At 39.6% G+C, this 16,021-nt stretch overlaps 1 protein-coding gene across 1 annotated transcript; it reads left to right on the top strand.

Annotated features, from left to right (window-relative positions):
• The first annotated feature begins 10,784 nt into the window (after positions 1-10,784).
• On the top strand, positions 10,785-12,378 carry LOC120072062 (putative uncharacterized protein DDB_G0271982). The gene is made up of 3 exons (XM_039024480.1): positions 10,785-10,911; positions 11,440-11,775; positions 12,317-12,378. The coding sequence occupies exons 1-3, from the start codon at positions 10,785-10,787 to the stop codon at positions 12,376-12,378; spliced, it is 525 nt and encodes a 174-aa protein (XP_038880408.1).
• Positions 12,379-16,021: the final 3,643 nt, after the last annotated feature.

Here is a 16,021-nt window from a genome sequence, read left to right as displayed (position 1 = left end):
ACCCCTTTCCCCACTCCCGGAACAGTTTACTAATCTTCTCCTCGCTCCCGACTCAACCAACGCATCCCCAGCAGCATCTTCCCCCCTTCCATCTCCACCGCATTTTTCACCTCCATCGCCGCATGTTGACGACCCACACGGTTTGGGTGAAGGCACTTCCGCTCAACCTCAAACCGTTGATGGTTAAACATCGCAGGCGCATACCACCACCGCAACTCTTACTGCTGACCTAGTAGAGATGCGTTCTCTTCTCTTTCAACAACAAGATTTCTTCTGCCGAAGAATAATGGAGTTACAAGAGAGCCATGCAGAGGTGCAATGCAGTATTGCGATGACGCGGTAGGTGCTGATCAATATTCAACGCAATATTTTCACTATCCACCTGAACCAGAGACAAATGGCGGAGCGCAACCATGAATACTTTAACTTTTTGACAGCCTATTTACATGGTCCCATGGTGCCTCCCCATTTATAGCAACCTCTGCATTTTGAAGCAGCTCCTCGATTTCCTCCGCAAAATCCTCCTCTAGAGCCCCCGTCACAACTCTAAATTTGGGGGTATGCCACCTTCTCAATAAATCTGCAATTTTTCATTTGTGGCCATTTTTTTATACATTCAGTATTTTTTTTATGTATAGAAGCTATACCTTGATTTTTTGTACATGCTTAAATTTTGCGTTGTGATGATTGTAATTTTTTGTATACTTAGTTAATTTTAATACGACTGAGTAACTATTCTTTCCATATGCATTAGCCTCTTTACTTTTCATCCTTTGTCAATTATTGCGATATTCCTTGTCTTTTATTTTGCGTTATTAATTGCACTGCCATGATGAGTACTATGCATACCCTTAGTAACATTGCTTACACTTTGCACTTTCTGACTAACACTTAGATAATTCATAACAATAGCACTTCTTTACCTTTTCTATTTCAAGACTCTGCTCAAACCTTCTTTTCAAAATTTTGACTAAGGTAAATTTCACTCATGGGAGCAAGTCAAAACGAAGGTAAATTTCCAGGATCGATGCAATATGAAAAGAAAAAAAAAAAGAAAATAAGAATATAAGAGACAACTCCTCTGATCAGCAAAAGTAAAACCTGGCTGAAAATCAAGAGTTGAAGTTGAGTTTGATACACAACCATAGTTGGATGCTCGCATGACACCCATGGGAGCAAGCCAAAATGAAGGGTGTAACCATGATCAACAGTCTCAAATAAAATGACGCAAACCAAACCACCGCATAAAGACGCACCTAGTTGTTTTTGCAAGAAGAGGTAAACATTCTTCTCAAAACAAGAAGTGAATTTTTGGGTAGAGGTTTGTTATAGAAAATAATAAAGTAGAGTATGTTGATGAATTGTTAAAGGATAGAAGGAAATTTCGTTGTTAAGTAATGTTGTAGAGGTGGAGCATTCGGAGTAGCCAATCAACGCAAAGTTAGGATAGGAATTGAGCGAAATTACCTTAGTTGAAGATATGCTTGAGGACAAACATATATCTAAATTTGGGGGTGTGACAACTTGTAGAAATACAAGTTATTTACGCTGTTTTATTTAGATATTGCGGCAAAAAGAGAGGAAAGTTACATCAATAGTATAAGAATTGGCTGAGAAATACGAAAATTATGAAATGTCATAAACGCATCCACTAACCCCATTACGATGGTGAAATAAAATGTTTCAGTCTCTATTTTGCAGGAAATAGGTCACCGCATGCGTTAATGGCATGAAGACAAAATGTACAACGCATCTACATCGCATGTGCCAATCGATCAAGAATAAAGAAATGATCAACGCAATGACGGTGCATGCGACGATTGATCATGGACTCTAGAGATCAACGCATTTCAACCGCATGCGGTAATAAAAAACAACACCGCATGCGGCGATCGATCGAAGATGTGAAGAGCAACACATTCACGGACGATTTTGACAAGTGTACAGCTTTCTGTTGTGTAATTCTGACAGATTGATCGTGGAACAGAGATGAATTTTCCATTACGCCATGTCAGGAATTATCAGAATTATACAGTGGAACCACAAATTCAAAGAGCCAAGGTCTTTTCTATAAATAGCTTCCTTGAACATACGGGGAAAAAGAGAGAGGTTGGCCTGAAGAGACTTTACAGAGTAAATCCGGGAGAACTACGAGACAAGCCTGAAAAGTGAGTCTCCGAGCAAGGAATTCTTCTGATTCCTAAAGCTGAAGCTCTATGCAAAAGGTCAATTCTACCAGGAAAGCAAGCCTGAGAGGGAAGCTTTCCTCTCCATTACATCCATATGCCGGCAAGCACAAGTCTCCGATCGGGATATGTGTCAAGACGTTGACACTCTTTCCGTATTTGTTTCTATTCTTTAATCCATCTTCTGTGTTCATCTTCTTTAATCCCTCATTCACAATCATGTATCAAACGCTTATATTTAGAATTAAATGTTATCATCGTCATCATTATCATCTCTCTGTCCCTTTCCATACATTTATCATCCATTTTCTCCATGATGTGTTTTTAATCCCCTAGGTAAAACGGGAGAATTAAGCGAGTGAGTTAATCTGTGTTAAGGTAATCAATTAAGTTTAGTTAAAGCATGCTCGGCGACATCTTCACCTGTGAGAGAAGAAGTGAAGATGTTATTCTGCCTATCGAGAAAAGGTTGGAAGAATGTGTTAACTAAACCAAGAAGTATTTCCATAGATGGAATCAACCTTGCGTTCATCACGTTCATCTCTTTTTGACCTAATGGCTTGAACAGAACAACGCAAGTTGTTGCAGATGCTTCAGCAACAGAGGGTTCATGGACAAAACTTATACTGAAGTGAATGTGATCTTGGATAGTATTTCACGGAATACAGATGATTGGGTTGACGATGGGTACGGAGGCAGGACTACTGAAAAAAGAAAGACGAAGGGAGCGATAATCCCAGTCGACACAGTGACCTCATTGGCCACGCAGATGGTTGCAGTCACTTCTCTCTTTCAAACCATGGCTATCAACCAGGATGCACTTACCCAAAATGCCGTGCAGGCTAATACATTGACACAAGTTGCTGCAAACAGCTGCGTTCAATGTGTTGAAGCCCATTCGATTGATGTCTGCCTAGCTACTAACAATCCATATTCTCCATTCATAATAACCCCTTCAGTAGCACATATAACCCTAGCTGGAGAAACCACCCCAATTTTGGATGGGGAGGTAACACTGATCAAGGAGGACAAAGGAATCTGCAACAAAATAATCAAGGGCATAGAGGGAACCCTCAGGGATTCCATCAAACACCACAAGGTCACCAACAGTATCAGAACAAACAACCCTACAACCATCTAGCTCAAAAAATTCATCTTCTCTAGAATCTTTGCTAAAGAGTACATTAAAAAATATGACGCATTGATTCAATCGCAAGCTTCCTCAATAAGAAATTTTGAAGTTCAAGTCGGACAGCTTGCGAGTGAACTGAAAAACAGGCAGCCAGGAAACTTGTCAAGCAACTCAGAGGTTCCTCGAGGAAATGAGAAAGAGCAATGCCAAGCCATGACTTTGCAAAGTGGAAAAATGGCTATTCCCGCGTCATCAACTCACAAAGGAACTAGAAGAACGAAGGAAGAAACCACCAGTGACAACCCATCAACTACTTGTAGTAAGCCTATTAACACTGCAACAGAAGATACCATTGCGATCAACATATCAAACAACACTACTTCACCAACATCTGAACCAAGTATTGAGAAAGTAATAACACAACCTGCTTCCTAAAACATCAGTCCAGTTCCGATTGCGCAAAAAGACAAGAACCCTGAAGAACAAGCAACAACTCAGGAAATGAGGCAGGATCTCCCACCATTTCCTAGCAGGCTAAGGAAGAAAGATGACAGCAAGTAGTTCAGGTGATTCTTGGATGTCCTCAAGCAACTTCACATCAATATACCTCTTGTAGAGGCACTGAAACAAATTCTGAGTTATGTGAAGTTCCTTAAGGATATCCTTGCGAACAAAAGGAAATTTGGGGAACATGAAACAGTAGCATTAACGCATGAGTGCAATGCGTTATTTCAGAATAATATCCCCAAGAAATTGAAGGACCCTGGAAGCTTCACGTTGCCCTGCTCTATTGGGGGAAAAGAAGTTGGCAACGCGTTATGTGATCTGGGAGCTAGCATTAACCTGATGCCACTGTCAATCTTTAGAAAGCTGCGAATTGGTGAGGCAAGACCCACCACTGTAACCCTACAGCTAGCACATAGATCAATAACGCACCCTGAGGGGAAGATTGAAGATGTACTTGTACAAGTGGATAAGTTTATATTCCCCGCTGACTTCATCATTTTGGATTACGAAGCAGACATTGACGTCCCTATCATCATAGGGCACCCATTTCTAGCTATAGGGTGAGCACTGATCGATGTTCAAAAAGGGGAATTTACAATTAGAGTTGACGATCAAAAAGTCAAATTCAACATCTTCAATGCATTGAAATTCCTCGATGATATGGAGACCTGTCAATACATAGATGAATTACAAATAGAGCATTGGGATGAAATCCAAAAGAAGATTGAGAAGGAAGAGGTTGAAAACAACACAATAATGAAGAAGTCTATGCGTTGATACAAACTGATCTTGGTTTTGAGTCTCTGAATTTATCTAAACGAACATTGCAGAAAATTAAGCCATCTTTAGAAGAACCACCTACATTGGAGCTAAAGGCATTGCCAGTGCATCTCAAATATGCTTATCTGAGAGAAAATGACACTCTCCCCATCATTATCTCTATTTCCCTAAACGAAGAAGATGAGAAGGTGCTACTAAATGCTCTAAAAAGATATACTAGTGCAATTGGTTGGACCTTGTCAGATATCAGAGGAATTAGCCCCTCTTACTGCATGCATAAGATCCCTTAGAAGAAGCCAAAGCAGGCTCAATAGAAAGGCAGTGCTGATTGAATCCAACCATGCGGGAGGTGGTCAAGAAAAAGATCATTAAATGGCTTGATGCGGGAGTCACCTACCCCATTTCCATTAGTAGTTGTGTCAGCCCAGTCCAATGCATTCCAAATAAGGGTGGGATGACTGTCGTGACCAACAGTAAAAATGAACTGATCCCTATAAGAACTATGACCGGGTGGCGTATATGTATAGATTATCGCAAGCTGAATCAAGCTACCAAAAAGGACCATTTTCCACTACCATTCATCGATCAAATGCTTGACAAGCTTGCGGGTAATGAATTCTTCTACTTTCTAGATGGATACTTGGGCTACAATAAGATTGCCATTGCGCTGGAGGACTAGAAAAAGACCACATTCACATGCCCGTTTTGCACTTTTGCCTTCCGTCACATGCCGTTCAGACTCTACAATGCACCAGGCACCTTTCAGAGGTGCATGATGCCAATATTCTCAGAACTTTTGGAAGAATCAGTAGAAGTATTTATGGACGATTTCTCCATCTTTGGCAACACTTACGAAGTATGCCTTAGAAATTTGGAGAAGGTGTTGAAGAAGTGTGAAGAAACGAATCTTGTTTTGAATTGAGAAAAGTGCCACTTCATGGTATCTGAAGGCATTGTGTTGGGACACAAAGTGTCCAAGGTAGGGATTGAGGTAGATCAGTTGACGCAATAGTTAAACTACCACCACTGGTAAATGTCAAAACATTTAGGAATTTCCTGGGACATGCGAGATTTTACCGTAGATTTATCCAAAGCTTCTCCCAGATCACCAGGCCTCTAAGTACGCTTTTAGAAACCAATCCAGTATTTGAGTTCGATGAAGCATGCACCAAGGTGTTTCATACTCTAAGAGATACACTCATATCAAGACCTATCTTGGTTGCACCTGATTGGACGCAACCCTTTGTGGTAATGTGTGATGCTAGCAATTATGCGGTGGGGGCTGTACTAGGCCAGAGGCAAGATAAAATCCTGCATCCTATCTACTATGCTAGTAAAACGCTAAATGTTTCGTAGGAAAACTATACCACTACGGAAAAGGAAATGCTTGCAGTATTGTTTGCATTGGACAAATTCCGTCAATATCTGGTAGGGTTTAACGTAGTGGTATCCACTGACCATTCTGCGATCAAAACCTTGATGGCAAAGAAGGATGTGAAGCCTAGACTAATCCGGTGGGTTCTGCTTCTGCAAGAATTTGACTTAGAAATCAGAGATCGGAAGGGTACGAAAATCAAGGGGCTAATCATTTGTCACGGTTGGAGAATATTGAGGTTCAAGGAAAAGAGAAGGATATTGAAGATGGCTTCCCAGACGAGAAGCTGATGACAATACGTGTTGATAAACCCTGGTATGTGAACATCGTGAACTTTTTAGTTTCCGGCCAAACACTAGAAGGATACTCTCATTAGCAAAAAAAAAGAAGTTGAGGCATGACGCAAAAGTTTACTTTTGGGACGACCCCTTCTTGTATAACTTGGGGCCAGATCACATCATGTGGTGATGCGTTCCTGAGCATGTAATCCAACACGTCCTAGAACAGTGTCACGAGTTCCCTTATGGAGGACACTTTGGGGGGCAAAGGTGTAATACCCTAACCCTAATTTGGAAGGCATAGGATATTAAATATAATTAAATTTAGACGCGGGAAACCAAGATAAAGGAATTAAGTATGGAATAACGCAATGGTTTAAGTATTGTCTACGTGTTGCGAAGGGCATGCGGTGATGGAAGCATTGGACCAAACAACTATCCTACGCGTGATGCCAAGCAAGAGTGAAGAGAAAATGGGAGAGAGCGACACCAACGAGAGTGAAGGCAGCGAGAGAATGGCAGAGAGCGAGCGAGATTGATTTGAGCGAGAGAATGGGAGAGAGTGAGATTGGTTTGAGCGAGAAAGTAGGAGAGAGTGAGATCTGCCGGCGAGAAAGTGGGAGAGAGCGAGCACCACAAGAGCGAAGTCAGCGAGAAAGTGGGAGAGAGCGAGAGCCACGAGAGCAGAACCAGCGAGAAAGTCAGAGAAAGTAAGAGAAAGCGAGAGCCACGAGAGTGGAGAGAGCGAGATTGAACAGACGAATGCATTTTCAAGGGGCTAGACGCGTTCATTAATAATTTGGATAATTAATTCAAAAATTAAGCGGTTGATGTAGCAAAGGGAGATTTCATGCAGGAAGACTTAAGAAAGTAGTGTATGGCTAAGATTACATGCAAATTAAGGTAATTTTGGTTGGCAAACTCAGAATTAGACAACTCAAAGCTCAGTTAGCCTAAGTTAGCGTGGGTAGCTTAAGGAGAAGCCATTTGTATGGTGACTTGTCGCATAGAAAGAAGCTGGGAAAAGCTATAAATAGGAGGCTCGGGCTGAAAGTTAAACTCATTCCAAAACAAATTCCAACAGTAAAAATCCTATAGAGAGAGTGAGTTTTTAGTGAATAGGCTGCCGTTGGTCTGGAAGGAAGGAAATTCGAAGGAGGTGCTGCTCAAATTCCAATTTGGTCTGAGTAGGGTAAGCTGGTAGTTCTTTAGGAAGTATTTTTAATTATATTTAAGAAGTAATATTAATTGGGAATTTTTCCTTGCAAACAACGATAATGGCAGGGAATAAAATACGAAAGGGGAAACTGGCAAAATAGTGAGTGTTATAGCTTTATAGTTCGATATATCGTGAGTGTTATGTTGCTTTGATAAATAGAGAATATTGTGAGTGTTACATCTTTTGATAAGTCAGTATGCATTGTGAGTGTTATAGCTGCATAAATTTAGGGTTTGTTATTATCTACCATGAATATTACAGCTTTGAAGTATTAGGGTTTGTTATTATTTCTCGTGAATATTATAGCTTTGGAAGTGTTAAGTCCACTGTGAATATTTACATAATTTTAATAGAGAAATACATAGTAGGATGTATGATGATCTTGTTAAGTACTGAGAGGTTTATGAAAGAAATGCATGCTCAGTACTATTTACGTGATCTTGTTTAATATATATCATCTTGGTACATATTACACAGCTTTAATAAAACAATTTTAATAAATAGAGGTGTACTGTGAAATTATGTTAAGTAAAATATATTGTGAAATTTACACCGGCTATTAATAAATGCATGTTATGAATATTTAATTAACCCTACATGTTGATATAGGAACAAATGCATAAGTAGGTGCAAATTACATGCTTTGGTAATATGATGTTTTCCATGATATTGTTTGTGTGTGACTATGGAAACTGAGATTATGCACGGGATATAGTTAGCATGCTTAACAAAAGGTGCTTGGCAGGAAAAATAGTCAACTTCGGTCGCCGGGAAATAATGTCGGCTTCGATCGGCGGGAAATAATTGTCGAGGACAATCGATGGGAAATATAGTCAAGTACCTAAGCATGACTAGCGGGATAAATAAAAATAGTCAATGTGCACATTGGCGGGAATTGGGATCATAGGAAGGTTTCCATAGATGATTGTATTGATTGATGATATGATATGCATGCTACGTGTAGCTTTTGGGATAAAGATTACTGGTTGCATGATTATATCTTTGACTGTGCATGAGTTATAATGCGAGTGTTGGCATGTGATTGATTTCCCAAAAAAATGATGATTTTCAAAGTGAATTTCATCTTAAAAGAACCACTCAATGGGCTTAGTGGCTCACACTCTTCCAAATGTTTTCTTAACCTTTCCTCAGGTAGCAAAGCGGAGCGTTCAAGGAAGAGTCCATCACCCACTACCACCAGCTCAGGATTCGGTAAACTCTCGGGGCACAGCTCAGACCATGAATAGAAAGTAAATTTAAATATATGTAGAGATAGATAGAACGAATGTTGTAAACTTATTAAAATTTGTAATAAATATGGGGGGAAATATTGAACATGAGTATTGTCTTAGGATGCTATCTGTTACCCTCACGTTCGCTTCCCGGTCTTGGGGTTTAAGGCTTGGGAGGGGGTGTGACAAAATGACCACTGCTAAAGTCCTTCAGAGTGGCTACTTCTGGCCAACTCTATTCAAGGATGTCCACGCCCATGCAGTGCAATGCGATAGGTGCCAGTGGACAGGGAATATGACCAGAAAAGACGAAATGCCATTAACTTCTATCTTGGAAGTAGAATTGTTTGACGTTTAAGGCAGAGACTTCATGGGCCCCTTTCCAGCCTCTGAAGGCCACCAATATATCTTGGTTGCTATGGATTATTTCTCCAAATGGGTGGAGGCCATCTCTTGTGCCAAGAATGATGCGATCACGGTGGCTAGGTTTCTCAAAAAGAACATTTTCACGAGATTTGGCACGCCCCATGGATTAATCAGCGACAAAGGTACACACTTCATTAATCACATCATTATGAATTTATTAATCAAGTTCAATGTCAGTCACAGGGTTGCAACCGCCTATTATCCACAAACAAATGGATAGGTAAAGGTCTCTAACAGGGAGATCAAGTTTATTCTAGAGAAGGTGGTGAGCACCTTACAGAAGGATTGGGCGTAGCAGCTTGATGAAGCCTTATGCGCATACCGAAAAACCTACAAAACACCTATTAGGATGTCTTCGCATGCCCTTGTCTTCGAAAAAGCTTGCCATCTGCCTCTGGAACTGGAGCACAAAGTGCAATGGGTGCTTAAGAAGTTAAACTTTGATCTAACCAATGCAGGGGAGGCCCGAAAGATACTATTGAATGAACTCACTGAATGGCGCACAACTACTTATGAGAATTCCAAGATTTATAAAGAGCAAACAAAAAGATGGCATGATGAAAGAATTAGTAAGATGAACTTCGCAGTTGGACAACAAGTTTTGTTATTTAACACTTGCCTTTGGTTGTTTCTACGGAAATTGAAGTCATGATGGTCTGGCCCATTTACAATCAAGAATTTCTTCCCACACGGAGCGGTGGAGTTAGCTAGCGAGGACGGGAGCAACATCTTCAAGGTCAATGGTTAACGCAGAAAGCCCTACTATGGGATCTTGGTGGATCGCAACAAAAAACCATTGACCTAGCCGGGTAAGCATGATCGCCATATGGATGCGCCTCGCGGTAACATGTTATACTCTTTTAAAGACATCTATTATCCTATCCTTTACTGCTTTCATTACTTAGTTTTGATTCAGTCTTTGTTTTGAGAATTTGATTTTGCAAATACGATAATTTATCTTTGAACGGTTTTGCGATAATTATTGCGATGTGTGGGGCATTCATTGTGCCCATCTTCTTCCTAACTCATATGAGAGTTGTTTGAACGTCTACGTGGGAATGTGGACGGACTAAATATTCAAGGTTTCTAGGCATCATTAATCCACTGTCTGCATTTTGAGCCTTCAAGCATTCCAGCACTCTCAATCCTTCTGCATTATTCTCATCAGTCAATCAAACGCAGCCTTTCTTCTTCCCCCAGCCTTCGTCAGAATCCATGGCCGGTCAATCGTCAAACTCTTCTTCCCAACCTTCCTCCCTAGCCAAAGCCCCTATTTTTGCTTGAGAGGCAACCATTTTGGCTGCCAGCCGCTGTTTGGCCAATCAACCTAACCTCCTTCCCCGAATCCCCACAAAACCTAAAAGAAAAGACTTCTCCTCCGCTAGTGCCTCGCTATCTGTCCGTCGTGAGGGGCCAAGCAAGAAGAGTGCCCTACCACCAGTCCTGAGGTGGTTATTTCCTAGCCTCCAACCAAAAGTGAACTAAAGAGAAATGATGACAGGGAGGTGTTTGAAAGTATTTTAAGCACTATAGAACGAGATGGAGGGTTATCGGAGGCCTGAGTGGTAAACTAGCCACTGCCTCAAAAAGATGTGGCAGTCACTGCTTCGCAAAGATAAGTCCTTTTATTAACTAATCCTAAGGAGAATATGCCAGCAAAATTCAATGAGGGACCGATTAAAGCAGTACTGGAGGATGTGGAGTCGAAGAGAAGGTCTGAGCAACTCGCCAAGGAGAAGGGGGACGCAGATGAAGCAACAAAAGTTAAACGAAGAAGTGAGAGAAAGGAAAAGAAGAAGCAAGAAGATATGAGGATGAAGAAGAGGCCCAGCGCAAGAAAGGAAAGGAAAGATAGAAGGAGGGTCGGAAAAAAAATGCAAGTGCAAAGAAAAGCCCCTCAAGCACGAAGAGAAGCGTAGACAAAGGGCTGAGAGCTCTGTTGTAGAAGGTGAATCAACCACCGTAAGGGTGGATGAATCTGTGGCAATGCCACCTAAAGAGCAAGCAACGCAAAGCCAGTCCTCAATTTCGCAAGACCGCTGGTCACCTCAGGGGCCCAACCAAAATGCTCTGAGGAAGAAGATGTTGACACATCAATCACCCCACTAGTCCAACATTCAAGAACACTTACAACAAAAGATAAGGAGATGAAGACAGTGAATGCGCCTCCAGTAAATCACCTAGAGTCCTTTGTGGACAGAGAAATCATTGAGCGCAAAGAGAAGAAGAAGGAAGAACAAGATAGGAAGTTAATAGAAAAAGAAGAAAAGTTGGAATAGACGCACCTAACCATTTCCTTAACAGATTTGGCTAGACGGCTTCACGATGAGAAAGTACGTCGTGTTAACGCATTGGCAGAAGAAGAGGCCGAAAAGAAGCTCGAGGGTGAGTGGTGCATTCCTCTTGCCTTCGAGCAGTTTGAAAGGGAGTTAAAGAAGGAAGAAGAAGCTGAGAGGAGGAAGAAGAAAAAGAAGGAGTTGCATCAAAGGGAAAAGGTCCAATGCGACATTGAACTTAAACGCAAGGAGAAAGAGGAATGGAAAAAAGAAAAAGTTGATCAGGAGAGAGAAAGGGCGCGCATAAGGCACCAAAGGGCCCAACTTGTGGTCGTCCAAGATAAGGGCAAGGAGAAGGTTGAAGGTAGCGAATCATCATCAGCTCGGAGATGCCCAAAGTATTGGGTTGTATGTCCTAACACTTGTAGTTTTGTTAACAGTAAACATATATGAAGTTTATTCAGACAAGTGTTGCTGATAGTTTAATAACTCTAAATCCAATAAAACTACGAACCTTGGCTATTGTTATGAATACTTGGACTTTATGTGGAGACATAAACTAGATCAAGTTCGAGTAAAATAACCTAAACCATCTATAGTACTTGGATTAGGTTGGGTACCTATTTCTAGAGATACTATCGAATATGACCCGCTTTATGATTGTTACAAATGTTGTAGTGTCATAAATGATGTGATCAGTTCGTTCATATAGAGACATGTGTGCGGGAGTGTTCTACACAATGAGATTGTGTAAGACAAATCAAGAAATAATCATTGTTATGTATTAACACCGTTTACTGTTAACACCGATTAATTTCACTTCTCGATGACCTAGATAACTTGATCTGAATCCTGAGCTGTCTATGAACTCCTGTTTATTTGTGATTATCCTTTGATCTGCATAGGTGAGGATAAGCCTAGCGTCACTGCTCAATATGCCTTCCATTTCAGGGATAAGACCGGGTAGATGGCTGAGGACATGAAATTTGCAAGATGAAATTTACTCCTACTCATTTCAGGGATAGTAGAAAGGTTGTTCCCTTAAGGGTTGATCCCGGGTCTTGAACAAGGAGCCTCATCCTTTTGTTAGCTTGAGAGGGAATAGATTTATGATTATGATCCTAAATCAATTACTCATTAGAGAGACAGTGGTACTTAAGGAGAAAAGATGTAACTCAGAGGTATTTCGATATTTGACCTAGCTGAGGTTATGAACAACCTGTGAAGGATCAACTTATTGATGACGGTTATATCAAATGGACACATAATATATCTATAGTGAAGGGAGGGAAACTACAGGCTATAGTGGACAGTCCTGTTAGTTAACGAATGTTGATTAACTAGGTTAAAGAGTTTAACCGATTAGTCTTGGATCATTGGAACCCATGATCTGAAGGTCCATCGGGTCTCCTTGCTAGCTCAATATAGACAAAATTAAAGAACTAGGTGAAGTGAGAATTTAAAAGGTTCAAATTCGGTCTTAAGGGAGAATTGTATTTTATATGAGATATAATTTACAATTAAATAATTTATTTATTAATTAATTATTTTTTTCGAGTATATTTGATCATTAGCATGAAGGTATTTTTTAAACTTGATTAATGTGATTAATCAAAGCTAGGTGTCTTAAACAATTTAATATGTGATATTAAATTTGTTTATTTTTTAATTAATTGAAATTGTTTTGATTAAATAATTTCCAAAATTTGAAAATTATTTTTCATTTTTTATTAAAAAATTAGTTAGTGGAAAAATCCAATTGTTGGATTTTCCCACTAACTAAGTGGACTTTAGAGTGGCATTTCCCAAGCTTGACACCTAGAGATTACATGCTAATGGAGTTTGAAGTGGAAGACGTGCAAGATGAGATTTTGCATGGACGCTGTCTATAAATTGTCTTGTTTTTTAAATTGAAAAAGACTAATGCTTTCTTGAAAAATTAATTTAAATTCTTCCACCAAATTCTCTTTACTCTCCTACTTAGTATAGTGAAATTGTTAGAAAAATAGGCATGTGTAGCGAAAATGAGGATCAATTTTACTCTAACTCCAGAAAAAACATACAACCCTAAATTAATTAATTAGGGTTTTTTTTGTTTGAAATATTACCTTTGAAGCTCCCAAAACTCTTCTATCTCTACTCGAACACGAACGGGACAACCACTAGATCTGACCTACTATCCTCTGGACTTAGAACCGGGTTATGGGACCCGATGGATGAAGAACCGAGAGAGAGAAAGAGATGAAAATAGAAGATGGATTTTTGGGTTGGGTTTGGGTTTTGAATTTTTCTCAAAAAATGGTGATTTTTTCCAGCCCAAATTTAGAAACCAATTTTGGCAAAATGTTCAAAAGTATTTTATCCAAATTGAAAGCCCAAATTTATAGAAAAAAGCCATGCAAAATTACATGAAACAAATTCGTAAAAACCAACACCTCAAAATCTACTATCTAAGTGGGCTTGATGTCTCCACTATAAGCCAACACCTAGCCCACTATCTTGTTAGTGGAATTATCCAACAAAAGTTTGGATTTCCCCACTAACTTAGTCAAAGGGCAAAATAGTCATTTTGTCAAAGTCAAACTTTGACCGAAAAGTCAACATTTTGACTTTTTATGATTTTTTTTGTCTTGACTAATTTTGACGTCCCGAGCATGAATCTTCATTCATTTTCTCGAAATTCAAATCACTTTGAATATAAGATCGGTCAAAGTTTGACTTTTCATAGTCAAAAGTTAACTCTTTGACTTTTTACATCTTTGACCATTTCCATTATTTCCGAGCTTTCGAATATGAACGTATTCATATTCTTGATATTTAAATCACATTTAAATATTAAAGTTGTATCTCTAAACAGAAAAACCGACCACTATATCACATATACTTGTCGGTATCTCTCTCTTCACCTAATTTGAACAATTCGAATTATTCTATCATACTATTCTAAGTTTATTCGATATGAGCTAATAGGGGAACCTAATGGACTTATAGATCATGGGCTCCAACGATCCGAGATTAGCTGGCTAAACTCTTTAGATGGAGCTAATCAACATTTGTTAACTCACGGGTCATTCCACTATAGTCCTATAGTTGCACTCCATTCACTATAGATATATTTGTGTCCATATGATATTACCATGATTAGTAAGCTAATCCTTCACAGGTTGTTCGTAATCTCGGTTGGGTCATAAAAATCGTTTTACCCCTGAGACTACATCTTATTCCTTAAGTTCCACTGATCCTCTAATGAACAATTGGTTTAAGGTCCAACCTATCATCCGAACCCCTCTCGGGCTAAGGAGAGGGTGAGGCCCCTTGTTCAAGACCTAGATTCAGTACTAAAGGAAAAAACCTATCTACTATTCCCATAATAGGTAGGAGTGAATTCCGTCTTGCACCCTATGTTCCCAGTTATCCACCTGATCTTACCCCTGAAATGGGAGGCTTATTGGGCCAGCAATAATGAGCTGCCCTCACCTATGCAGATCTAAGGATAATTCCGAGTGAACATGAGTTCATAGTTAGCTTAGGATTAAGATTAAGTTACCTAGGTCATCAATTAACGAAATAGTTAGTTTTATACATTAAACGACATTTAGAACGTAAAAGTGACTATTTCATGGTTCAGTTTTATGTAAACTCTTTACATAGGATGCCCCCATTTTCATGTCTCCACATAATCTAGGTATAACCCTTTGCCACAAGTCGAGCCTTAAAAGTTTGTACTTTACTGGCTTAATCTCGTTTTCTCTTGTAGATCCATTTGCAATCAATTGGTTTCACATCACTTTGTTTATCTACAAAAGTCCAGACTAAATTAAATTACATTGACTCCATTTCGAGGTCCATAGCTTTTATCCACTGGTCATGGTCCACATCATTCATTGCCTGTTTATAGGTCAATGGATCCTCTACACCCTCATCAGGCATGATGATTTGAGTTTCAGCTAAACCCAAATAGCGGTCAGGCTGGTGAACAACTCTCCCACTATGTCGAGGCACTCTCAACTTTTGAGAAGGATGTGATTGACCAGAAATACTTGCTTTATCTACTACTTTAGTAGATGAACTAGGTATATTTGTAGCGTCTTTTGAAATTTCTTTCAACATTATTTTACTGCATGGTTGATGATTTCTAATGTGGTCTTCCTCTAAGAATGTGGCATTTGTTGATACAAATACCTTGTTTTCTTGAGGATGATAAAACAAACCACCCGTTGTTTCCTTTAGATAACCTACAAATAGGCATAATTTTGAACGATGTTCCAATTTCTTGGGATTTTATACCAACACATGTGCTAGGCAACCCCAAATTCTAAAGTGACGTGAACTACTTTTACGCCCTTTCCATAGCTCATAAGGTGTTTTTGAAACACTTTTAGAGAGAACGTTATTCAAAATATGGATAGCAGATTCAAGTGCATATCCCCAAAAGGAATCAGGCAATTGAGCATAGCTCATCATAGAGCGAACCATATCTAATAAGGTTCGGTTTCTTCTTTCTAATACAACGCTCTGCTGAGGCATACTAGGTGCAAAGAGTTGTGACTGGATCCCATTTTCTATCAAATAGTCTTGGAATCGTATGTCCATATACTCTCCACCTCGAT

Source organism: Benincasa hispida, chromosome 2 (assembly GCF_009727055.1).
Source record: "Benincasa hispida cultivar B227 chromosome 2, ASM972705v1, whole genome shotgun sequence".
NCBI classification, from domain to species: domain Eukaryota; kingdom Viridiplantae; phylum Streptophyta; class Magnoliopsida; order Cucurbitales; family Cucurbitaceae; genus Benincasa; species Benincasa hispida.
This window is presented reverse-complemented; position numbering and strand designations above follow the sequence as displayed.

Coding starts and splice junctions, on each gene's coding strand:
- LOC120072062 (XM_039024480.1), top strand. CDS start 10,785: ATGCCAGCAAAATTCAATGAGGGACCGATTAAAGCAGTACTGGAGGAT. Junction 10,912..11,439: donor AACAAAAGTTAAACGAAGAA/GTGAGAGAAAGG, acceptor TTTCCTTAACAG/ATTTGGCTAGACGGCTTCAC. Junction 11,776..12,316: donor GGGCAAGGAGAAGGTTGAAG/GTAGCGAATCAT, acceptor TGATCTGCATAG/GTGAGGATAAGCCTAGCGTC.